Below are 26,665 nucleotides of genomic sequence, written 5' to 3' on the forward strand. Positions count from 1 at the left end.
AACTTACCCAAGTTCATACAGATGGCGAAAGTGGAACTTGAACCTGAATTCATTTCATTCCAGATTCAGTTTTCTTTTTACTATATCATGCTGCCTAAGTAAAGTAAGAATTGAAATTTAAAATGAGAAACAAATGTATCTTCTGTATCTAAAATTTAGATAGTTGCATGGATTCCTATTTGTAAAACTTCTGCTTAGCCTCTGAAAGCTCTATGGGTCTAGGGAAAAAAAATCATGGGACAAATTGTGAGGAATGTATTTTTGGTAATTTTTATTAAATGGGGACAAAAAAGATCCGAGAAGCGGGTATGTGATGTGCAAAGGGAAATGTGAGAAAGTGGTTCATATGGTTAATCTCTATTGTTCCAGTAGGGTGTTTGGCTTGGTAGAAGTTCAATGTGGAGGCAACTGTTTCACCTCCTTTTTAAAAGAGAGCTCCTAACACATCAGCCTTATAGGCATGGAGTTAGGCTTTAGGTGTCAACAACTTTCTATTTTGAAACGACACATTGAAGGGGTTTCTTTTCCATGTAGTGGAGGATGATATCCTTAAAAGATTCCAACTGATTTCTAAAATTTCAATTCAAACAAAAATTTGATTAAATAAATTAAACTTAACTGGAGAAAAAAGTGACATTTTAACTCCCGACATTGTATTTTGAAGTTCGACTTTGTCAGCTCTCCAAGCTTTGAACTTCATAATGAAAGAGACTTATATATGACTGACCTTACATATTTGATTTTGTGAATCTAAAGAAAGAGTAGATCTTTTCCACTATGGCTATGTAACCTGAATGTCCTCAGCCTCACTGGTTCATGTATACATTTATGACCACGTTTGAGTAGCTCATTATACCTCCTCCTTCTAATTGCCACCTGCTCCAATCCTCTCTTTAAGGTCTTCTCAGTGATTTCTGAGCAGCCCCAGACAGTGTCTCTCCTATACTCAGGAGCAGGTCTACTCTTGGGCTGATGCTCTGGCCTCATTATTTTTTTCTGCTTATGAGCCAGTTAAAGGAGTCTCCCAGACTGTGTGGCTATTGCCCTTGCCCTTCCTGGGAGCCCTACGTGGCACGGCAGGTCCTGAGGCCTCAGCTCACTAACGCTGCATGGTGGTCTGGGGCAGACCAGAGAAGAACAGCCCTTTTCCAAACTCTTGCTTTGTACATTTTTACCTGGGCCTTCAGAACAGCCCCAAAGGTTCCCAAGCCTCTCATGGAAAACTACTGCTCCAGCTCCACATTCCTCCGCCAGCCCCAACTTCACCCACCACCAATCACTGTTCCCTCCTTTTATGTCTGGGTTCTCAGAACCAGTGCATAAAAAGCCCTTTCCTTCTCCTCAGCCAAATAAGCAATCAGAGTCTCTAGGACTTGAGACCAACAGGTGTCTGTTCATCAGTTTTATGCCTGAGCCAGGTAGATTCAGACAACTGACCCCCAATTACCATTTTACGAAGGGTACCAGTATGTTTAAAAACATTTAAAAATAAAATGTTGAAGTGCATCTATACAGTTACACCATTCTATGAAGACTCAGAATTTTCGTTTAGTTTTTAAAAATATTTATTTATTTTTGAGACAGAGACAGCGCACGAGCGGGGGAAGGGCAGAGAGAGGGAGACACAGAATCTAAAGTAGGCTCCAGGCTCTGAGCTGTCAGCACAGAGCCTGAAGCAGGGCTCAAACCCACGAACCACGAGATCATGACCTGAGCCCGAGTCAGACTCCCAACCGACTGAGCCACCCAGGCACCTGTGCTTGTCTTTATTCTAAATTTGAAATTTGTTGGATATTAATTGTGATATTCAAGTCAGAGAGGGGCATATAAATAGTTTGTACTAAAAAACAAGCTTTCCTCTGAGCATAAATTCTTTCAATAGGATTAAAGGGTTAGGAGCAGATAGGAGGGCCAGTTTCTAGATCTCTGCTGTGAATTCTGCTTCATTATTTCATATCCTGGGTCAACACAGCTGACTTGGTTTTAACTGCTAAAAATAATTTGAACTGGGGAGGTGGAAAGTAAAGGATAGGTCTAATGATCAGGGACTATTATTACCTTTTCCCTTTTGTACCTAGCCCAAGGTCACAAAAAAGCCCTGAAGTACATTTTCCTTAGTAGAGGTGTTGTCTCAGCTGTGTGTATGTTTTCACTGTGCCATGAATAATCCCTGAACTCTTTAGCAGTGTTGTGTACCCGCTAAATCTCGGAGGGCTGAAACCAGGGATTTTGAGTGCAACCTAAAAACAGTTCTCAGTTACTGTGAGTATAATTTGGCCCTAGATAAATTGTTGTAACTAAAAACAAGGTTATGCTATAACTAATGGATATTTTGCAAGTGAAATACTGTGAGATAAAATTTGCGCATATCAGAAAATGTTTCCACAACGAATATACTTCAGAAGTATTTTAATTTTCATTTAACATAACCATTTACTTGCAGTTCGTTTAGTAATAGATGAAATGGGATTTATGAAAACTCCAGATGAGGATGAAACAAGCAACCTTATATGGTGTGATTCTGCAGTTCAGCAGGAGAAGATTGCCGAGCTGCAAAATTACCAGGTGGGGAATTAATCATGACCAATTATTGGTTATCAGGAAAGTTATATGAATTCCATTATAATTTTACTTAGATAGGGTTGGTTCTTAATGTGTTGACATATTAAATTTCAGTTCTAACTTACCCAAACAATCTGTTTTGTTGCTGTCCGGTTGTACTGACTCGTCACATAAGGCCTGAATTCTTTCAAATCGAACTTTTAACGTACCATGAGATCATGACCTGAGCCAAAGCCAAGAGTCAGATGCTTAACCGACTGAGCCACCCAGGTGCCTCATAACCTCTTTCCATCTTTAAGGAAGAATGAATAGGAGAAAAGTCTTCCTACACTGCTGCTTTGTGTTATGCTTAAAGATGGGTGATGTGGAGTAGCTTGCACAGACAGATCAGGAACTAGAAGTACCTTACCATGTCTGCTATGTGCAGTCTGGCTTCATTCTTTGATTTTTAGAATGTAATGCAAGCATATTAAAAAAATAGACATCAAACTAAAAAGCCAAATACACAGAACTTTAGAAAACTGACATTTTGTATAGTTCTTTGTTAGTGTGGTGGGAAATACAAAATTGACCATAGGGAACAAACAAGGCCATTTTCACCAATATTTATACAATGCTTATCTGTAGGAATATAGAAAATTGAGGATAATAGAAATAATTTGGACATAGAATTACTAGTTATTTGACACAGAAAATTGTAACTTTGATACCTGTGTAAATACCCTTTTCTGATTTCTGAAAAAATTTGCAATTTCATTCTTTGCTTATTGTAGATTCTTGAATTCTACAGATTCCTTGTAGGTCATTTAATTTTAAATGTTTTACGTTAATAGCTTTAAAAAAATATTTAACTCAGAAGATGGATGTAACTCTATTATAGTATAAATTAATATATTCATTAAGTCAATGAGAACATTAATGTTTACCTTTTTATTTTCCAGAGGATCAACCATTTTCCAGGAATGGGGGAGATCTGTAGAAAGGATTTCTTAGCAAGAAATATGACCAAGTAATCTTCATTTACTTATAATAGAGAATTTCTTATAATTTTTGAAATTTGCATTTTCAATATTATAGTGTATCTTTCACCAGGTTACATTGATTTGAAATGATACTTTGATGGAAGAGAGAACTGTAGAGTTAGCAGGGGTTAGAAGTTCCCTGGTTCTTCCTTCACTTTACAGAGGAGGTAACTGAGTGTCACAAAAATGACTATCTTGCACAAGTCAAACAAATAGTTAATAGCAAACCTGGAGCAGAATCCTAGTCTCCAGAATCTTAGGCTTCTTTTTACTGCAGTTTGGCAACATAATACACTGTGTGTGTGTGTGTGTGTGTGTGTGTGTGTGTGTGTGTAATCATATACTGGTTGTTGAGCATCTAACATGTGCAAGACACTGTAGTAGGTGAATTTGTATGCATTCATACATATAGACACATGTGTATGTGCCTACCCAGGGATATACATAAATTTGTCTGAGACCAGTGTTTGGAGTAACAGTCTTTTATAGGAAACACTGTTCACAAGTTCTCAAGTGCTATACCAAATGAACTGCAGAATTTTTAACGTGATGTATATTTATATTGATTACATTGTTTTTAGTTTAAGGAAGTTAAGTGATAATTTGAGAACATTTTTAGAAAGAAAACTCAGAAAGGTTAGTAACCTTGGTGTGTAATTAGATATTTATATGCATCATGTGACAGTTTATACATCCATTCCCTCAACAAATATTTTTTGCATATCTACTGTAGACTAGAGACTGCTAACTTTGAGGTAAAGAAGACAAATAAAGCCTAGTCCCTGCCTAGAACTCAAATTTTAATAAGGGAGAAAGAGTGATACATATAATACAGTTTGATGGTGCCACATTAGGGGCAGAGTCAGTGTATGGTGGTGACAAAGATGATGACAGAGGTCATTTCTAGGAGAGCAGGGAAGGCTTTCTGGAGAAATGAAAATCAAAATGGATATCGAAAAGTATATAAGAGTTTATTCTTTGAAAAGAAGTCAAGGAGTCTGTAGGCAAAAACAACAGTGGTAGAAACTTTACGGAGGCTTAAACCAACATGATATGTTTGGGGAACTTTTAAGCAGTTTCTGTGGTTTTATAGGGTGTCAGGAGGCTTAGCCTGAGATGATGCTGGAGATAAATGCAAAGGCCAGGCTGCGGATGCCATGTAACTATATTTTGTTCAATTATTTAATTATTGATTCTTTAATCTATTTAACTACTCAGCAAACATTTGTGTTTATCCTGAGAGAAGTGAGACTTTTTTTAATGGATTTAAGCAGAGAAATGATATGTTTTAGATAATCTTGGTGGGACTATAGATAATGGACTCAAAGAATGTAGAAAGGAGGAGAAAGCCCTGGAGTAGGTGATTGTCAACATCTAATACACTAAAGGAGAGCTAGTGGTAATGGGGAAGAGAAAATACATCTGGAAAATACGAAAGAGATAGAATTGACAGGACTGGAAAGCTGCTGTGATGTGAGAATCCAAGGGGAGTAGAGAAATGTTCAAGATGACTGGTAGGTAGCCTTCTGGTTTAGGAGATCATGAAGGTACAACACTTTAGTAACATAGGGATTATAGGAAGAACGGACATCAGAGGAATGGAAATTACCTCTGTAACGTTTGGGACGTGTTTCACTGAAGTCATTTACTTTCATCTAACACATACTTATTAAATATAATTTTTATATGTGAGTCACTGTGCTGGCCTCTGGGCTCATGAGGTGATCAAAAGCAGACTTGAGGCTTTTACAACATTGGGTTGCAACTGTGATAAGTGCTATGAAATAAAGGTACACAGTTGTAAGTCAGTGCATAGTGAAGGACTTCTGGCTTAGGGAGGCATTGGAGACTTTCCCCAAGGAAGTGATGTGGAAGCCTAAATCTGAATCCTGAGTAAGAGTTTATTGGTAAAATGGTATATAACAGCTTTCCGGGCAGGAAGAATAGTATGGGCTAAGGTCATGTTTGTGCAAGAAAGCAGGAATAGTCAGGATACTGAAATAAGGCCAAGTGTAGCTAGAGCACAGAGACATAGATGGGGACCAGGAGAGATTAGTTGAAGTGTGATGTTTAGGATTATAGTCCTTATCCCAAATTCCACAGGAGAGGAGGGGGAGATGAAATTGGTAATATGAGGAGATTTGCATTTCAAAAAGATCATTCTATCTGTTTTGTAGAGAACAGAAGTCTGTATGGTCAGGAGAGTCAAGAAAGTTGAATGTAGACCCATTAGTAGGCTATTAAAAATAGGCAATTTCTTATTTTTATAGAATCTTTGGAATTCTCCTTAAGGAAAAAATAATCTTCTATTAGATTGAGAGTTATGACCTATTTGAGAATTAACTAAATTACATGTTTAATATCATTTAGTAAATCCATGACAGCTATGAGCAGAAATTATTCCATATTTCCAAATTCCAAATTTCCAAAAGAGACTGCATGTCTCTTTTGAAGCTATCCATTTTTACATCAAATGATTTGTGCTAGATTGCTAAATGGAATAAAGTGTTTCTCTTCAATATATGTGTGCTTGGATTTTTTCCAAATATATGTGTGAAAGAATGGTATCACTCATAAATACTATATGATTAGTTTAAAATAGATTATTTTAATGAAAACTTTAAATTGATCTAATTTCATATCATTGGGAAAAATATAATAAATACACTTAAAGGTATTGGAAACAAAAACATGGACATTAGCACTGTTACTGTGCTTCCTTTAGATATATGTGTGTGTGTGTGTTTTCCAAACCAGTCAATGTTAGCCTATATTGTACTGAAATTAATTAGCTTGTTGGCTTATTCTGGATTTGATAGATGGAGTTGGTAATTACTTCCCTTATTATAATGGAAATATAAGTTTTTTACAGAGTTCTTTTGAAAGAGCACTTGAAATATAACCATAGGAGCCTACAGTTGTGGAGGCCAAGTGGCTCATGCATTCCACACCCTCCTTTTAGAATTTAGGCCCTACCTCTGTGCATACCATATATGGTGCTTCCATTTTAGTTTTGACTAATCTCATTTGAAGACAGTGTCATCTCATCTATAAAAGACTTATGTACATTTATTAAAAAGAACTTCCTTAAAACAATCAGATTTTCTTTGATTACATTTTAAAATATCTTCATTTTCAGTGGGAATCAATATGTACAAAACGGTTAACAATTGAGATTAATCAAAAGTAAACATTTTATACCTAGTTTTATCCTTATGTTTCAAATAGGCAGCCTGGTTTTTAGCAAATATAAAAATATCAGGACATACGTTGCAGCCATAAAACCACATGTATAGGCATATGTAGTTCATATAAACAAAGAAACACAAACTTCTAGTATACTTAGGCTTCACATGGTTTTCTCAGAAAGGTAGTTAAACTTCAAAAAACACTGGAGTAAAAGATGATCAAAGCCACTCCTTGAGGACTCAAAATCATCTTTAAAGAAGCAATATGAATGGCACACCATTTCCTGGTACCCGTCCTGTCATCCCAGATGCAGAGTTAATTACTATTTCCACATATTACCTTGCCATGTATGTCTTTATTGTATCTATCACATTGTATTTAATAGCCTATATGTGAATTCTTTAGAGTTAAGACCATATTAAATTATCCTAATATCCCCAGTGCCTAGCATAAAGTATATACTTAAATAATCTACCAATATATAAATTAGTACATAGGACAGAGGTTCTTGTCTATTTTTTTTCACTGATGTATCCTTCCAGTGTCTAGAATAATGCCTAGCACATAGTAGGTGCTTTACAGACATGTGTTGAATGAATCAATAAATGAAAAGAAATGGAGGGAATTTAAATCCTTGTAATAAATGTCAGTAGCACAGAGAAAGAAAATTTAGACAAGTTTGAATGGAAATTACTTTTCATATTATCTCTAATTTACAGAATGATCAAGTCCCGGCCTCTGGATTATACCTTTGTTCCTCGAACATGGATCTTCCCTGCTGAATATACACAATTCCAGAACTATATGAAAGAATTGAAGAAAAAGAGAAAGCAGAAAACTTTTATAGTAAAACCAGCTAATGGTGCAATGGGTCATGGGTAGGTATTTATCACCCAGAACATATAAAAGTTACAAATAAGTTTTTTTCTTTAGGTACCATGGTAATTGAATTGAAATTGAATAAAGCACATTTTAAGCTAAGACATGTTTAAGAACTAGACATGTTAGCTGAGCATAGATTTTACAACTTAATATTCCTGTTTCCTTTTGCTTTCTAATGTTAGTTTATTGCAATGTTTGTTTGTTTGTTTGTTTGTTTCAAAGAAAATGTGGCTGAGGTTGCTTTTAATAAAAACACATGAGTTATTTTAATTGTTTGATTAAAAAAAATTTTTTTTAATGTTTATTTTTGAGAGAGAGAGAGACAGAGAGACAGAGAGCAAGCTGGCTAGGGGCAGAGAGACAGGGAGACACAGAATCTGAAGCATGCTCCAGGCTCTGAGCTGCCAGCATAGAGCCCAACGTGGGGCTTGAACTCACAAACTTTGAGATCATGACCTGAGCCAAAGTCAGATGCTTAACGATTGAGCCACCCAAGTGCCCCAGTTGTTTGATTTTTAAAATGCTGTGGTGAAAAAAGATGTTTGGAAATGTAACTGCCAGGTAAATTATTGTTCAACAAATTTCCTTGTAATTTTTAATCATAATTTAATCAAATTATTTTAACCGTGGCTTATGTAGTATTAGTGGGAATTGTATATTAATTGTTTAAAGTTGGTTTGCTAAATGCTTGTATCAAAGGAAAATTTTTTGGGTGGGGCTTAGTAGATGTTCACATATTTCTAAATTTTAATGTTAATCATGTTTATATTTATATGTGCTAATATTTAATGTCAAAACATAAATAAGTAACAGTTTGGTTTGATGACAGTATAAAAATAGCTGAAAAAGCATACTGTATACATTCTGTGCTGCCAGAGTTTATCTCATGTAATGTAGCTGTACATAGTAAGGGACACCTCTCTCTGTGGTGTCCTTGCTGGTCTTCTGTTTAGTTGTTCTATCCATTATTGAAAGTAGAGTATTGAAGACTGTAACTGATATTGTTGAACTGTTTCTTTTTTCAATTCTATTGGTTTTTGCTATATATGTTTTGGAGCTCTGTTGTTAGGTGCATATATGTTTATAATTACTATGTCTTATTGATACATTGTATTTTTTATTATTATATATTGTCCTTCTTTGACTCTTGTAATAATTTTTGTCTTAAAGTCTATTTTGTTTGATACTAGTTTAACTACTCCAGCTCTCTTTTGGTTACTGTTGGCATAGGATATCTTTTCCATTTGTTCATTCTCTTTGAATCTAAAGTGAATCTCTTGTAGACAATGTGTGGTTGGACTATGTTTTTTTGTTTGTTTGTTTTTGTTTTTGTTTTCGTTTTTGTTTTTTTAAATACATTCTGCCAAGTCTTGGCTTTGCTTCTATATAGCGCTGTCCTTCTTTATGTTGTTTTTGTCATGAATTATATTTGCATATATTGTGTGCCCATCAACATAGATTTATAATTATAGTTTAATGCAATTGTATTTTAAATAATATAAGGAAAAAAATAGTTTCAAACCTAAACTACATTAATAGTGACTTTTATATTTACTTATGTAGTCACCTTTACCAGGTGTTTTTTATTTCTTTGTGTGGATTTGAGTCACTATTTTGTGTCCTTTTATTTCAGCCAGAAGGATTCACTTTAGCATTTCTTATAGGCCACATATACTAGTAGCAAACTCTTACCAGTTTTTATCTGGAAATGTCTTAATTTCTCCTTCAATTTTGAATATTTCTACAAGATAAAGAATTGTTGGTTCGCAGTTCCTCCAACCCCCCCCCAACCCCCCACTCCTTTCTGTCAACACTTTGAATAATAGGTCATCTCACTGCCTCTGGTCTCCATTGTTTCTGATGAAAAATCAACTGTTTATCTATTGAGGATCACTAGGGTTTGATAAGTAGCTTCGTCTTGCTACTTTCAAGGTTCTCTTTGTCTTGGCTTTGGACAGTTTTATTATAATATGTTCTAGTGTGGATGTCTTTGAGTTTTATCCTACTTGGAGATCATTGAGGTCTTTGGATGTATAAGTTAATATTTTTCATCAAATATTTTTCTCTCCTCTCCTTTTGGGATTCCCTTTTGAAGCTCTGTTCATTTTTTTCATTCTTTTTTTTTTTTTTTTCCTGTTTCTCAGACTAGTTAGTCTCAATTGACCTAAACTTTAAATTCACTGATTTTTTTTTTACTTCTTAAATCTTCTGTTTAATCTCTCTAATGAATTTTTTGTTCCATGAATTTTTTTTAACTCCAGAACTTCAGTTTGGATCCTGAAATAACTTCTTTCTCTATGGACATTCTCTATTTCATGAGATATCATTCTCATGATCTTCAGTTCTCTGTACATTGTTTCCTTTAACTATTTGATTTAAAACAGTTGATCTAAATAGTTGATGGTCTAGTAAGCCCAATGTCTGGCTTTCTATTAATTGGTAATTTTCATGCCTATGAGCCATACTTTCTTTTTTCTTTGCATGACTTGTAAATTTTTTTATTGAAAACTGGACATTTAGAATGTTAATAATGTAGCAACTCTGGAGATCAAATTCTTCCTCCTTTACAAGGCTTTTCTTGCTGCTTATTATGGTTGTTCTTTATTTGTTTAGTGATCTTTCTGAAATAATTTTGTGAAGTCTGTATATTTTGTTGTGTGTGGCATTGAAGTTCCTGTTCTTTTAGGTCAGTACTCACCTGGTAAGTGAACAGAGCTTTCCTCAAACACTTGCAGCCAAAAAACAAAGAAACAAAAACCCAAGAAAACCTCCCCCAAACCAAACACTCCCAATCTTTGCAGATGGTGTGTGTGTGTGTGTGTGTGTGTGTGTGTGTGTGTATGTATGTATATTGGGACATGTCTTCAACACTTAACTAGACAGTCTACAACTCTGCCTTATTCTCATTTCCTGCTCCTTCATTAACAACCAGAACCTGATGGACCTCTCAAGAGAGCTTTGGGTCTCTCAAGTCTTTCCTGAGCAAGCACTTAGCCCTGGGCACACACATGGTCTTCTAAATTCTCAGAAATGTCTGAGTTTTTCAAAGCTTTTATTCCCCCAAGATTCTCATACTTTACTCTTTCTTCCCAATCTTTTTAGTTAGTATATTGGTTTCCCCAACCTTTATTGGTTGCCATAGGCAGCAGGAACTATAATGCATTTGTCTTTAAAGGTTTTCAATAATGCATTCCCTCCCCCCACCTCCATGTAGCTGCCTCAACACTGGGAGAGTTCCCGTTTAGACAAAATATAATCAAGTTTGAGTTCCTTCAGGATATGACCACACAGGTGAAAAACAAACAAACAAGCAAAACAAACAAAAAACTACCACAAGAATAAAGTCTATTCTGCAGTCTAGAACCAGTACTTGTACTAGGAACATGAATTATTCTTCAAGGCCACTGCTGAGCCGAGGTTGAGAGATGGGACCAGAGTGAGTTAAAATGCCACAAAGCTGTTTTACATAGATTCAGCTGTTTTTTTGTTTAAGTGTTCCCTGGTTGTCACAAGCTTTTGGTCAGTTTCCAGAGTTCCAAAAAAAGTTGATTCTGACAATTTTTTGGCTGTTTTTGCTTTTGTAGGGGGACAGACTTTGGAATTCCCTACTCTACCATTTTTCTCTTTAGTATTATCTGTAGCTTTTTAAACATCTTGACACCATATCAAATTATCCTTTTAATTCTTTTTTTTTTTAACTTAGGATTTCTTTGATAAGAAATGGTGACAAACTTCCATCTCAGGATCATTTGATTGTTCAAGAATACATTGAAAAGCCTTTCCTAATGGAAGGTTACAAGTTTGATTTACGAATTTATATTCTGGTAACATCATGTGATCCACTGAAAATATTTCTCTACCATGATGGACTTGTGCGAATGGGGACAGAGAAATACATCCCACCTAATGAGTCTAATTTGGTAAGTGACACCAGCTAGAATCGATGATTTTATTCGTTTGTTCAACATGTACTTTTTAAAGTACCCATTGTTTATAATGATTATATGAATCCAAGTCCCTTTTCCCCAGTTTTTATAGTCAGGAATTGTGTGCATAAACAAGACTGCTTCTAATTTATAGACAGCTTTGTGAAAATTAGAAAGAATGATGTCTCCTCCAGCAGGCTAATTAGGAGAAGGCACTCCCTCTGGGTGCTGTGAGCATAAGGATGGATTTCAAAGCACACACGTGTATGTAAAGGGCTTGTGTAGAAATGACATATACACATGTGTATACAGTGACCCTATATAAAAATGGATTTCAAAGCACATATGTGTATACTTTGGATAGAAATGACTTATTTAGAGATATATGTAGAAATAATATCTCATTGAGAAGTACAGACAAAGTGTCATGGGGTTGAGTTTCGGGATAGTTTGTGTTTAGCTCCTTATGGAGAAAGCTTTGAGAAAGCTTTACATAAAAGGTACAGTTTAACATGTAGGATGTGGGAGAAAGTGTATGAAACAGAGGAAGCAAAAGTTATCAGAAAGTAGAGTTGTTAAGTTTTGTTTGCACAAATGAAAAGATGGTAAATTTACATTCACCAAATGTGAAGTAGAGACATAAATTGGCAGTTTCTGGGTGCATTTTAAAATCTATTAAATGGAACTTTCTGTAGTTATTTTTCCATTAAGATTTCCTTTGTGCCGTCATAACATATAACTGGTTTATAATTTATGAAGGTCAAGCTGTAATTCATTATGACAATTTTTCATGCAAATAACAAACTTTGATTTATAGTAAACTGTAATTTATTATCTATACTTAAAAGTTTAGTTAACCTCTACCCTGTTTTTGGATCTGCTAATTATAGTAAAAGTTACAAGTAATTAAGTATCGTTTCCCATTTTATCAAAGGCCTGGTTATTGTTCTCTTCCAATGTTATACACAGAATTAATTGCATTAAGAGTGGTCATATTTTAAAAATTATATAATGACTGATCATAAATGTTGCTATGTTCAATTAACTGAGAAATATAAACTTGGCAAAGGAAGAATAAGGGAACTGTCAAATAAGGGAACTGTTTCCACTGGAAAGGAAGATAAAAGAAAGAACCATGTCTTTAAAGGTCATAAGGTGTGAATATATCCAGTCACCAAGTAATATTTGAACTCTACTGCGTTCCAGGCATTGTGCTGGTTTTGGAAAAACAGTGACCAAGACAGATACAGTGCTTGACCTCTCAAAAGCAACAGTCTAGTGGGGAGGCAGAAAATAAAATAAGCAGTTATAATACCTAATGGTAAGTGTAATGGTCTAAGAAACTGAGGGTGCTATGGCAGTGCATAGCAAGAGCATCTAACCCAGTTGGAGATAAAGGTTAGAAAAGGAGTTCGTAAAGTGAAATACGAACAACGAAGGGTCAGCCAGGCGGGGGTGGGGGGGGGGTGGGGGGGGGGTGGGATGGAACTCCAGAGAGAAAAATGGCCCAGAGATACGGTATATCTGGAGAAAGCAGACATGTTCAGTACTGCTCTATACAGACTATGAAGGGGTGGGTGTTCAGAAATGAGTATGAAGATCCTAGAGCACAGATCTTTCAGAGCTTTTTAGGCCATGTCTAGGATTTGGGGATTTAACCTAAGAAGAAAGGGAACATTAAAAGATTTTAAAGAAGGAAAGGAGGAATGAGATTTTTGTCTTCAAAAGTTCACCTAGTCTGTAGTGTGGGGAATGTGAGATGGGGGTGTAGATGGATGGGGGAGGTGAGGGTAAGGAAAAAGCTGTTGTTTATACTAACCACACGTGAGAGAAAAGATGGCCTTATTTGAAGTAACAGTAGTAGGGCTAGCCAAAGAATAAGAACATAGATCTAAGATACATTTATGATAACATGGATAGCATTGATATAATAATATACTGTGAGGTTGGATTTGTAGAACAAAGGAAAGGGAGAGAGAAAGTAAGGATAAAAACTCAAGATTTTTGGCATGGGCAGTTGGGTAGATGGGGTGTTATTCACCATGATAGGTAATATAGGGCTATTAAAGGTCTTGCAAGCTGGTGTGTTTGGTTCAACATGCCTGCAAGGGCCTCCAAATGGATCTATGCTATAAGCATTTGGATGTATAGTATAGGTCTGGAGTTGAGACAAGAGAACTGAGCTATAGGCCTAATTTGAGACTTGTCAGCTCTTAGATTATAATTAAAATAATTGATGTGGGGAAGAATGGGTTATAATACATGTGAGGCAGGTAGTCATGTTTTAAGAGAAAAGAGTAAGGGAAGACATAGGAAAGGGTGAGATATGGAAGCTCATTTAGGTGACAAAGTGATTTATTCTAATACTTTAAATTATATGTATATGATTTACTTAAGTACGCTGAGTTAGGAAATCATAAGGAAAGACCATGAGTCAGCAAATGTATCTCACTTTGCCAAGTGCTTTTGAATCATGTACTCTGTGGCTCTGGGTCACATGTACGAAGAATGATCTCCTAGATAAATGTCAATGTTCCTTACATATCTTTAAAATTCAAAAGTTCACTTTTTTCGACTTCACGATCAAGTTCCTAGATTAAGATATGAAAAAGTAAAAAAAAAAAAAAAAAGAAGTACAAAATTTTATCTAAAGTGAGATCACAGTTATGTAAAAGGTAAGCTTAAGAAAAAATGCTGGAAAAAATAAACCAAAATGCTCTCATTGGTGGTTTTTGGATGGCATAATGCTGCATGTTTGTTTCTTTTTCCTATTTCCAATTTTTAAAATAGTGAGCATATATTTTATAAAGAGCTGTGTGTGTTTATAAGAATTAAATATGGGTAAACTACATATAAGGAGATCATAAGACAGAATTTCAAACATTGAAATATAGTAAACATTTATTTTTTGCTACCAGTAGCAGTTGGCAGGTTCTTGAAAAGTTTTGTGCATCCCAATTCATTGTATTGGGCCTATATGCTAAAAAATAGGGTGGAGAATATTTATATCCTATTCATACCTTGCAGGTTGCTATTTGATTTATAGCTGTTTTCACTGCTTATGGCTAATGTCCAACTGGCAATAAAATGCTTAGAAGGGGATTTTTGTCAAGGTAGATGTGAAATTGGAATTTCTAATCCTACTTACAAAGCGACTGTTTTAAGAAAAATGCACAGTTCCATTTCTTACTCACTTTTTTCATTAGGATAGCTAGAGTTTTTATTACTGCTAATATTATTTATCTTAAAAAAATTCTTGCCAAATAGAGAACCCCCTCAAAAATTATTTTCCAATTTTTTTAAGTTTAGAAGTGATTTCTATTTTGGAAACTAGGAAATGCTGTAGTTTGATTAATTTCCTTTTTCTTCAAATCAAGCAGTTAAAATTAGACAAGTGTAAGATTTATGCTCTTTCTTTCAAATATCACTTAGTTTAAAGCTTTTTCCAAGTTTCATTAGGGCAGAGACTGTGTCTGTCTTGTTCATCTTTGTATCCTCAGTGCCCAGTACAAGTTCTTGGAGATAGTAAGTAGGCACTCCTTAAATATTGTTTAATGATGAAAAAATAAATTCTTAATTAGCAATGGCGCATGGGTCAGTAAACAGCATGTAGCTGAGATGATAAGTTCTGCACATTTGCATCGAAGATGTGAATACTGTAGATGGAAGTAACTGCAATGGAAATAAAATATGATGCAAATATACTTTGCTATTAACAAGCCTAAATAATAGCCATGTACATGAAGTATTTGTTCATTGTGAAGCACCCTGCTATTTAAAGTAATTTCTGAGAATAGGATCATGAGGGCAGAATTTATAGATTTGATGAATGTCTATGATAGATTGGTAGGGAACCATTAGATGTGTCTTAGTTGACAGTTACAAGAGGTTTTAAATTTTGGATTACTTTTCCGGTTTATTTGAGGATAACAGTATCAACAAATGTAAGACTATAAAGAGACCAAGGCACGGCAGCTCCAATAAAGAGCACTATAAATTTATACTGTTAATCATTTGGACTCTGTACAGCATTGTGTGGTGCCTCTGTTTGCTGGCTGTAAGTGCACTCTGTCTTGCGAATGAGTTCAAGTGGCCTCCTGGTCAGCATGGGAGGGCAGAGGTTGTGTTTGGTAGTCCTGCCTTTTGGTTTATGCTACTTACTTGAACTTTTTTTTTTTTTTTTCTTTTAAAAGATATAGAATGCTCTGTCAGAAAATGCCCTTCCCCAAACAAATTTGGGTGAAAACTGTAAGTGACTAAAGATGTTAAAAATAAATATGAAAACTAGGGCGCCTGGGTGGCTCAGTTGGTTGAGTGGCTGACTTCGGCTCAGGTCATGATCTCGCAGTCCGTGAGTTCGAGCCCCGCGTCAGGCTGTGTGCTGACAGCTCAGAGCCTGGAGCCTGTTTCAGATTCTGTGTCTCCCTCTTTCTCACCCTCCCCCATTCATGCTCTGTCTCTCTCTGTCTCAAAAATAAATAAACGTTAAAAAAATTAAAAAAAAAAAATAAATATGAAAACAAATAGCATTTTTCCTGCTTAGCAATGTAGAATTTCATGCTTTCATGTAATTACTTTGTATATTCGTATTATTTTAATACTTTAAAAAATGCTTATTTATTTATTTTGAGAGAGAGAGAGAGTGTCCAAGTGGGGAAGGGGCAGACAGAGAGGGAGAGAGAGAATCCCAAGCAGGCTCTGCGCTGAGCAGAGCCCAATATGGGCTCAATCTGATGAACCATGAGATCATGACCTGAGCCGAGATCAAGAGTCAGACACATAGCCAACTAAGCCAATACTTTTTATGGTAGATACATTTTGAATAATATATAAAGTAACTTTGTAGATGACTATATTTGTAATCCTTTTATTGGAAATTTGCCGTTTCGCTTAATTTGAAACCTAAGTCATAGTGAAATTGTCAATTTGTATGTTTTAAATTTTAAAAATGTCTTTCATCTTTGGATGCTTTATGTTCTGTGAAACCTCACAGTTCTAGAGTCTCATAGGTGATAACTTTGGTTCTTACTTGTTACAGACGCAGTTATACATGCATCTAACAAACTACTCTGTGAACAAGCACAATGAGCGTTTTGAAAGGGATGAGACTGAAAACAAAGGCAGCAAACGTTCCATCAAGTGGTTTACAGAATTCCTACAAGCAAATCAACATGATGTTGCTAAGTTTTGGAGTGATATTTCAGTAAGATTATACCATTTCACAATTATAAGTGTCTTTCCTCAGATTAATTTAAAGGATCATCAGCATTTTAAATAAAGAACAGATTACATTAGGTTGGACAAATGAAGTATTGTCATGAAGGAGGTAGGAATTATGACAGACCTTGATGAGCAGTGTTTCTTCTGCTAGGGATGGGAGAAAGGGGTACTAGGTATAAGCAGAAGCATAGATGTAGGGGAATAGGGAAAAGTGGCCCAGGTCAGCACATATGGTATTTGTGGGAATTTTGTGGGGATTTATGGCTGAAAAGATATGTGGAGGCAAAATTTTAGGTCTGAAAATCAATGGTTAACTTGGTAGGCAGTAAGGATTCAATCTTTCCAGATTTTAAGGGAGAAGAGAAATAAGGCCAAAGACCCTGAATTTAAAAGATAAATCTGAAGATGGGTGTGGGACGGGTTAGAGTAAAGACTAAGAGTAGGTAAAGGAGGGCACCGGGGTGTAGTTTAAGTGAAAAGAGTGGCCTGAGGTGAACCAGCTCAGAGTAGAAGAGGTGACAACGAAGTAAACATTGAGGTTAACTGAATGTCCAAAATCGGGGAGAAGTATTCAGAGATTCCTCTGCAGTTTTAAGGAGGAGTTATAGGGAGCATGGTTTGGCTTTATCTGAAGTAGAGTAGAGAGGAATTAATTTTGAAAAGATGTAGAGCTTAGTTTTGCAAGTGAGGGAAAAGAGTTCTATTCATTTATTCATTCCATTCATTCTTTCAGTCACTCAGTAAACATTTATTGAACCCATAACCTTGTTTCTGACTGATAATTTGAAGATTTAGAAGATACAGCTCCAGTCCTCAAGAAATGTTAGAGTTTTGTAGGAAAGACCCACATACAAATTGTTAATAAAATATACCATAGCACGTACAACAGAGGCATGTGTTGGATTTTGTGGGAATGTAGAGGAAGACCACATATAGTAACTTTCCGTGGGAAGGGATAGGAGGAGGACTCCCAAGAGGCATTGGCACCCGAACTAAGTTTGTAAAAGTTCATGAGGCTATGATAATGAGGTCTAGAGATTTATTGTACTTGAAATGTTTTCTCAGGTAGAAAGATTAAGCAGGTAGTTAAAAGTGCATGTTTGAAGCGTAATTGATAATTAAAGCCATGGCAGTGGGTGACACTGCAAATAAGGGTAAAGAGGGAAAAGAAGCAGATCTGAGAAGATAACCTGGGTGAAACTGCCCCTTTATAAATCCTAGCAGAAGTATCACAATGGTATTCAAAGTTAGAAGAGTGTGTTTCTTGAAAGTACTTAATATGATAGGATTATGCAATATGATTTAGCTTTTCTTTGGGAGCGGATACTGTATAATTTAAATAAATCTATCACGGAAAATGCACATGAAAGTTTATAGTTGAATTTAGTTCTCTTGAGATAATTAGAAAAATCAGCGTCATTAGACTTATCCTTTTCTTGTTTTGTTGGTTGAATTTCTTATACCTTATTTTCTATACCACAGAATGTAAATCCAGAGGTCCTTTGGTGTCAGATAAGTAAAAGGAGTGAAATGGTCTGGATAGAAGTAAATAGAGTATGCGGGGAACTATGGTAACTTGAAGTGTATGAGAAGTCTGAAGGGGGTGGACACTACTCAGCACCAGCCTTTTGTTGCCACATGGTATTGTGGGCCCAGTGTGGTTCATTCTTCTAATTTGACAATAGAAGCTCTAAGTCTCCTGATTTGTTAAAATGTTGACACCACATTTAAAACTTTTTGAAAATGTAGGGGCTTCACCAAAAATGTGTATCAACTGGATTTTGTTGGAGGCCCACCAACTTGTTAACTTTCTATCCTATCTTCCTGGTGGCCTAAATGCATCCAAACAAGAAATTTGATGACAATTCATTCTGTGTTTATTTATCTACTTATTTATTCTATCAAGGCCAATTTTGCAGAAATTCAAAAAATATTTTAATAATGATGGTTTATTATGTCAAGATGCATCAGAGGTGTGAAATTTGTTATTGTACGAATAACAAATGGAAGATCATACATGTTGATACCTGGATGATTTAATGAATGGATCATTTGATGAATAGCTCAGCGAGACCAAGAAGGTTTTATATGCCCTGTGATACTCCTTTTTTGTTGTTGTTGTTTTTACCAAATTTGTCACTTCCATGTGGGTTTTACTTCTTTGGAGAAGGGGGTGTGAAAAGGTGGAACTTCTTGGACTGCCTTGGTGAGGAATGTGTAGAAAGAATCTGAGAGAAAAACGAGTGTCATTAGTTTTATATCCATTGGTTTTAAGTGGTACTTCCTGTACATAATTAATTAGGAGAAGGTATAGAAGTGAGACTAATATTAACAAGAGGGTATGGAAATGGACCTTTCTGGGAGAGCCTAAAATATAACATTCATATATAACTTGAACATGGCCAGTGTGTGCCTACTAAGCTCTGACACATTTGTGGTGTCTTCTATAAAGGGGTAAATTCTGCATCATTCTTGCTTACATTAGTTATAATGTGTAATAACAATCTACAAATAAGCAATTAGTTAATATTAGTAAATTACTAACTTTTCCAAGTATGTATCTTTAAAAAAATTTTTTTTAATCTTTATTTTTGAGAGAGAGAGAGAGACAGAGTGTGAGTGGGGGGGGGGGCAGAGAGAGAGGGAGACACAGAATCTGAAGCAGGCTCCAGGCTCTGAGCTGTCAGCACAGGCCTGTGAGCCCGACGTGGGGCTTGAACTCACAAACTGCGAGATCATGACCTGAGCTGAAGTCAGACGCTTAGCCTACTGAGCCACCCAGGCAACCTTCAAGTGTATATCTTTTAATTATGTTTACCTTTATTAAGAATTGTATATAAAGATATCTGTTTAAGATGAGTTAATGAAATAATAAATATATTATTAAAAAAAAGGAGATAGAGAAGGCAGTCAATCAGTAAGTTTGTATCTTTGTGTCGTAGTTTACAAATTTCATGAATTTAACTTTGGACTTTTTTTTCAATGACCTCTTTTTTGGGCAGCAATTTCTCTAAAAAGTAACTGTCTATATATGAAAACTGACGTTCAGTACCTCCTGTGTAGCACAGAGATGTGTGCTTTTGTGCTGGTCAAGAATGAGTGAGAAATCGGGGCTCCTGGGTGGCTCAGTTGGTTGAGCTTCCGACTCCGGCTCGGGTCATGGTCTCGTGGTCTGTGAGTTCGAGCCTGCATCGGGCTCTGTGCTGACAGCTCAGAGCCTGGAGCTGCTTCGGATTCTGTGTCTCCCTCTCTCTCTGCCCCTCCCCCATTCATGCTCGTCTCTCTCTGTCTCAAAAATAAATAAACATTAAAAAAATATTTTAAAAATAAAGGATGAGTGAGAAATCAATAGAAAATCAAGCCATGGAGGTTACTCATAAACCCCGTTCTCTCAATTCTTTTTATACACTGTAGATACAGACCTACAAATCATATTTCAGAGCAATGACAGTATGTTGGAAATTCTCAAAAAAACATTAGTGGAGTTTGATTTGTGTTTCGTTATATCACTCTTGATTTTCACATACACCTGTAGTCTTACCTTTGCATTCCTAAAAATGTGGTGTTTTATGCAGAAAAAGCACAGATTTGTAATTCTTCAGGGTCAATTAATATTCAGTCTCCCCCCCATCTGAGTTGTTTCATGCAGACATTGATTAGTCAAGGCTTTAACTTTTTTTTCCCCTATTTTCCAGTATCTTCACTAATACATCCAAAGATTTATATTAAGTGATTTTTTTTTGTCTTTTATCTTTATATACTTTAGTGTTTTTGGTGTTCAATTTTTTACTTTGAGTAAAATTTTTCCGAGAATAACCTCTCATAACATCTCTGATACTTACCCCAAGTATGATCTGGGTTGGGATTCTGGATAACAGCAAGATTAATCTGTCCCCATTTTTTCTCCAGTATAATGAATATTGCTCCCACCAGGTAATGGAATGTTTGTTTCTGACCTGAAATACGAAGTGGAGTGAGGAATGGCAGAATAATTATAACAATAGTAGTAGTTAACACTTACTGAAGGTTTGCTCTGTTCTAGGCACTATGCCAAGAGTTTTACATGGAGTCTCATTTTGCACTTACTTCAGTCTTTTGCAGTAGGTATTATTCCTATTTCCCCTTTGCCTTTGGGAAAGTGAGATTCAGAAAGCTTAAGCAACATAACTGAGTTTGTACACTAGCAAGGAGCAAAGCCAGGAATAAACCCAGAAAGTCTGATGTTAGAGCCAAGTTCTTAACTGCCATGTTATATTGCCTATGCCTGTAGAGAGGGACTTAAAAAGACAATATATTCTAAGGCAAAAAAACCCAGCAAAACCACTTTTCCACAATCCATAGTTTGTTCTTAAACTTCAGTAAACCAACCTTTTGTTTTATTAGCATTAGTAACTCATTCTAGTAGTATTGTGTGTCCTCTTATCTCCAGTAAACCTTATGAACTGCAAAAGCATCACCACACAAAGAAGCCCACCTCTCCTAGATTCTGTCCCATCCTTTCACCCATTGTCTCAGTGGAGGCTCTATAATGTTGTTTGTGAAGTAGTTGACCCTCGCTGTAACTTTTCTTCCCTGCCACTCCTAAACCCTCCCGTATGGTTTCTGAGAAGTCTAGCATGTGCTCCTACCCTTATTTATTTACCAGATAGAAACCACATTTGTCAACTTGATTTTTGTTTTTGTTTTTCTTGAGAGAGAGATAGACAGCATGAGTAGGGAAGGAGCAGAGGGAGAGAGGGAGAGAATCTTAAGCAGGCTCCATGCTCGGTGCAGAGCCCAATATGGGGCTCCAACTCAAGACCATGAGATCATGACCTGAGCTGAAATCAAGAGTTGGATGCTCAACTGAGCCACCCAGGCGGCCCATATCTTTTTATATTTTATTTTTATTTTACTTTTATTTTACTTAATTGTTCACAAATATTTTTGAGCATCTACTAAATGGCAGGCACTAGTGTAGGCACAAGGACATGGCTGTAATTAAAAAAGAAAAATATCAGCTGATTCTATGCTGTGTGAGATGGTACAGTAAGGGATAGCCATGACTACTTTTGACTCCAGGGTCAGGGAAGGCCTTTCTGAATATCAAGGAGCCAGACATGGGAATATTGGGAAGAGTGTTCCAGAAAGAGGGAACAGTTACTGTCAGAGAGCCTAAGCAGGCAAGCGTGGCTGGAGTGTAATGAGTAGAACAAGAGTTGCATGAAATGGAATCAGAGTAGCGGCAGGGGCCACATGTCATAGAGCTTTGTGAACTTGGCCAGTGTGCTGCTCTGCAAGTTTAGGCCTTATTTCCACATATGTAAATAAGATACAAAAAAGTAAGGCATTTTCACATTTTTTTTTTTAAACACTCTATTTGCAGGAATTGGTTGTAAAGACTTTGATTGTAGCAGAACCTCATGTCCTGCATGCATATCGAATGTGCAGACCCGGTCAGCCTCCAGGAAGTGAAAGCGTCTGTTTTGAAGTTCTGGGATTTGATATTTTGTTGGACAGAAAACTAAAGCCATGGCTTCTGGAGGTAAGGCATTTCTATAAGAAGAAAGAGAAGTTACTACTGTTCTTGTGCATTAAAACAAATGTTTTTTAAATGAGTAGTTGGCACAGTTGTCTCATTAACCGAGCAGAAAGAGGCCTGAATGGAACATGTGGGAGGAAGAGAACAAAAATTCAGAGAATAGAACAGTTCCAAGAACGGACCAATATGTGTTTGATATTACTTTTCCCAAGTTAATTTGAGTGCATTTCTGGGCCAGGAATTTTGAATGTATGTGTGGATCTGCTTCTACTGATTTATCTCCTTTCTCCACTATTTCCTCAGTCTCACATCCTTCATTACTTCATTACTCCATGACCTCTGGATGTTGTCTTTCCTCTGTGTGGGTGCCTGGGCTTGAGGACCATGGCCTCCTTGTCTTCATTGGTTTCCTATTCAAACTCTCCAAGAAGAGAGAGACTCTGATTGGTTCATTAATCAGTATTCAGTATCTCATACCCCAGCTGGCATGGCTTCTCCCTGAAGGCTATATTATATGCCTGGGACTCCCCCCATGTCCAGTCTGTTAACTGTGCGCCTTTGGGTTTGCTGCCAGTCCCTGGTATGGTCAGAGTCATCGTTATTCTTCTCTTGTTATAAAAGATCACTTAATATTAGGAAAATATGAAATGATATAAAAGAGAAATAAAAATAGTCTCTTCTTAAGATTTGTGTACCTTTCCTTCCAGTCATACTTATACTACATCCAGAAGAAAACTTAGAAGTTTTCTATCCCATTCAGCAGTTTCCTCTCAGACCCTTGATCTGGAGTCATAGAGTGCATGGGCACAGAACACTGTGTTTAGGAAACTTTATCAGGAAAATAGCACATATCTAAACAGTGTTTGCTAGATTAGTTACATTTTGGAACATATTGCTATAGAAGGTATAATCAACAAGTACCTTTCATTTTATGCTGATTATCTCTCTTTTTTTGTTAATGATTTCGAAGGTGGAAGTTCTGTCTGTAACGTGCAAAAGCAAATTGAATGAGTGATAGATAATCAAGACATTCAAAATATATTTTTAGGAAGGAGCACTTTTCCAATTAGAGGGCTAATGGGGGTGTGTGTGTGTGTGTGTTCAATCTGCTCTGCTCCAGCGTGTTGTATTTCCAATCAAATACAGATGTCAGATGTTCAAATTTTGTTCCTGCTTGGGTCCTGGAAAATAAGATTTTGCTATCTTTTTGTGTCCTTCATCACTTGAACATGAAAGCATTTGACTCTGCGCCTTACTAGGCCTGACATTTTCTTCCCTAGGTTTCATACTTTGTCTGCAATTATTCTTCCTTGTTCTTAACTGTATTTTCCCCATGCTCCTGCTACTTGTCTTTTATCCTTGACAGGGTGGAGAAAAAGTGAAGGCACATGCATGAAGTGGCACTCAAAGTATAGTAGGGAGTAATGACTATAGATAGTTTAGTTACCTGTTTTTAAAAGCATTTGTCTAACTGGAGCTTTGTATGAGCTTGGTAAAGCAGAATTGACTGAATGGTTGAATTCTATATTTTTTCAAAGGCTCAAAACACCATTGTTGGCATTAGTGTTTCTTCATACTTTGTTCTCTCCTTTATCATGTCCAGATGAATAACCATTAAAAAACTCCACAATACTCAACAGCTAACTAGCACTGTTTGCATGAGCATATTTTCATTTTCAATTCATTTCTTCATCATTTCCAGATCAGTCAGAACCATTACAAAGACTTTATAGTAATCAATCACTATGGATAATGAACATTTATTGTATTAAAACAGTTAAAGTAATCTTATTTAGATCTTGCTTCTTTGTGTTTTCTCCCAGCTGCAATTGTAGTGGTTCTAACATATGTTGTTAAAAACCTTTTGGCACCATCAAGTGGAATAAGATAGAAGGTGCATCTGAGGATATGATAACTTTTAGTTAACTGGAATAATTGCAGGTAATGATTCATAGTGACAAAATTGCAGAAATTTTCAAGCACAGAAACATTGTTAGGGAAAAGTATGAAAACTGGGCAGGGTATGAATATACTGCTAATACTTTAATTACCCTTGAATTATTTCAACGAGTCATTGTGTCAGGGGGTGGAGATAAAAGAAGACAGAATACTTGCCCTGGTTTAGTGGGGACTCAGATATGTGTCTTATGGTAATATTTACAGGTATAAGTAGGGAACAGGATACCAGCACAAACAATAGAGTGATTAATCTCTCTATGTACAAGTGTGTATTTGACAGTTAAAAAAAATCTTTGCAGAGGAGGAACTCCTGAGCAGAGTATTTAAGGCTGTAGAAAGTACGGTGGGGACTGGAAGTTGGGAGAGATGGGGGCGGGATGAGGAGAAGTTACTGGGCAGAGGGAATAGCATTAATCTGTGAGCACAAAATCTGTTACGTATACTTTGTTATGTGCATGAAATTATTGTGCTTGTTTTGATAGTAAAACTATCATTTGGTTGGTTAATAAATAGTATTTATCAATTTAGTCTGCTTTCTAATAGTTTTCATTTTTGTGTGCATTTACAAGCTGCTGAACGTTAAGACCCTAACATCTGCAGAGTTTTGTCTGTTCTAGAATTGGGGTAGGAATGAGAGCCAAAGAAGCTGTCAACATCACAGAGTAGAATTTTGACTGAATGAAACCCTAATTTTCAGAGTTTCATCTGTCTTTAGTTTTTACTTTACCTTTCTCATAAAACTTTTGAGAAATCCAAAATGTTAATTGCAAAAAGTTTTTCTACCTTTTCATGTATTACTTGATCTTGTGTGAGTACATTTGTCCGTAGACCAATTTCTTTTTTATGGTAGTAGAGGGAAGATTCTGACATAGGTAAGAGAGGACCTGAGGTCACAACCATCCTGGAGGAGGGGTATGTCTGCCAGAGTTCCAGATGGCAGTTTTGGAATGGAACACCCAAGGAATTCTATAAAGATAGATTACATTTCAGTGAACCACTTAATCATTGTTTCCTAAATGTCTGGTTTATTTTATAATCCTGTTACAGGTAGCAGCTGAACTATCATTAATTGTATTACAAATTCCAGAGATTTGAATCAGTATGGAATGGTTAACTTGTTTTTTTCACATAAAATACATTGCCCTTTCTTTGCACTTGTAAGAGGAAATACTTAAAGAGTTTTGAAGTCGTGGATTAATAAACTTCTTTTCTTTAAAAAATTTTTTTTTTTAAATATTTTATTTATTTTTGAGAGAGAGAGACCGAGCGCAAGTGGGGGAAGGGCAGAGAGAGCGGGAGACCTAGAATCCAAAGCAAACTCCAGGCTCCGAGCTGTCAGCACAGAGCCTGACATGGGGCACAAACCCACGAACTGAAAGATCATGACCTGAGCCGAAGTCGGACGCTTGACCGACTAAGCCACCCAGGTGCCCCAGTAGACTCCCTTTCTTAAATTTGCCTGGAATAAATGGAGGTTCTTGTAGTTACTAAGCTATTCCTTTCTCCTTGGGACCACATCGCATAGGCAGAAATATGTCCGTCACCTTCTAAATCAAAAATCAGCAAAGGCATAATGTAGTTAGGCATATCTCTATAAATGGAATACCATGCATCAAAATGATGGCATGAAAGATTTTCATGATATAGTGATAAGGGAAAAACTTGGACTATAAAATAGTATTGTTAGTATAGGCATGTATATAGAAAGTAAAGTGAAAATTATAAATATGCATGCATGGCAGATACTTACACTTTATCAAATGGTGAGCAATACACTATCAAATAGATGACAGTATGCTAGGTGGTGGGATTACAGGTGATTTTTCTGTTCTTTGTTTAGCTTCTCTTTATATACTTATAGTTATACTTCCTACAATTGCCAGAGTTGTGAAATGCATACTATCAAGTTTTTTGTCTCTTATGGAATGGATTTGTAAAAGACAATCCTCTTTCAGGACTAGTAGCATATTTTTTTAGATCGTCTGTGGTGTTAGGTGGTGGTCATGAAAGCTGAGCTGTAGTTTAGAACTCAGCGCATTCTAACCAACCGAGTTAATTAAGTAATTTTCTTAAACACTTGCTATTCCAGTTACATTTTCATAACAACAGCAACAACAAACCCAATAGCAGCAAAGACAAAGACAGGAGCTCCAGCTCTTGGGGTGGTAGCATATTGTATAATGGGTTTCAGGGTACATACAGTTACTGTTACTTCTTATTTTTCATCTTTTTTTTTTTTAGATGTTTATTTATTTTTGAGAGAGAGAAAGAGCATGAGCAGAAGAGGAGCAGAGAGAGACAGGGAGACAAAGAATCAGAAGCAGGCTCCAGGTTCTGAGCCGTCTGCACAGAACCCAACACGGAGCTTGAACTCATGAGCTGTG

General features: G+C 36.3%; 1 protein-coding gene across 6 annotated transcripts in view; it reads left to right on the forward strand.

Annotated features, from left to right (window-relative positions):
• TTLL7 (tubulin tyrosine ligase like 7) overlaps positions 1-26,665 on the forward strand; it is a 139,348-nt gene that overhangs the window by 49,621 nt on the left and 63,062 nt on the right. For all 6 annotated transcript variants that reach the window (XM_060624331.3, XM_060624333.3, XM_060624325.3 and 3 more), the window contains exons 4-9: positions 2,444-2,565; positions 3,504-3,571; positions 7,493-7,651; positions 11,359-11,575; positions 16,620-16,784; positions 22,167-22,325. In XM_060624331.3, the coding sequence (XP_060480314.1) occupies positions 2,444-2,565; positions 3,504-3,571; positions 7,493-7,651; positions 11,359-11,575; positions 16,620-16,784; positions 22,167-22,325 (890 nt within the window). The remainder of the gene's footprint in view (positions 1-2,443; positions 2,566-3,503; positions 3,572-7,492; positions 7,652-11,358; positions 11,576-16,619; positions 16,785-22,166; positions 22,326-26,665) is intronic.

Source organism: Panthera onca, chromosome C1, assembly GCF_046562875.1.
Source record: "Panthera onca isolate mPanOnc1 chromosome C1, mPanOnc1 haplotype 2, whole genome shotgun sequence".
In the NCBI taxonomy this organism is placed as follows: domain Eukaryota; kingdom Metazoa; phylum Chordata; class Mammalia; order Carnivora; family Felidae; genus Panthera; species Panthera onca.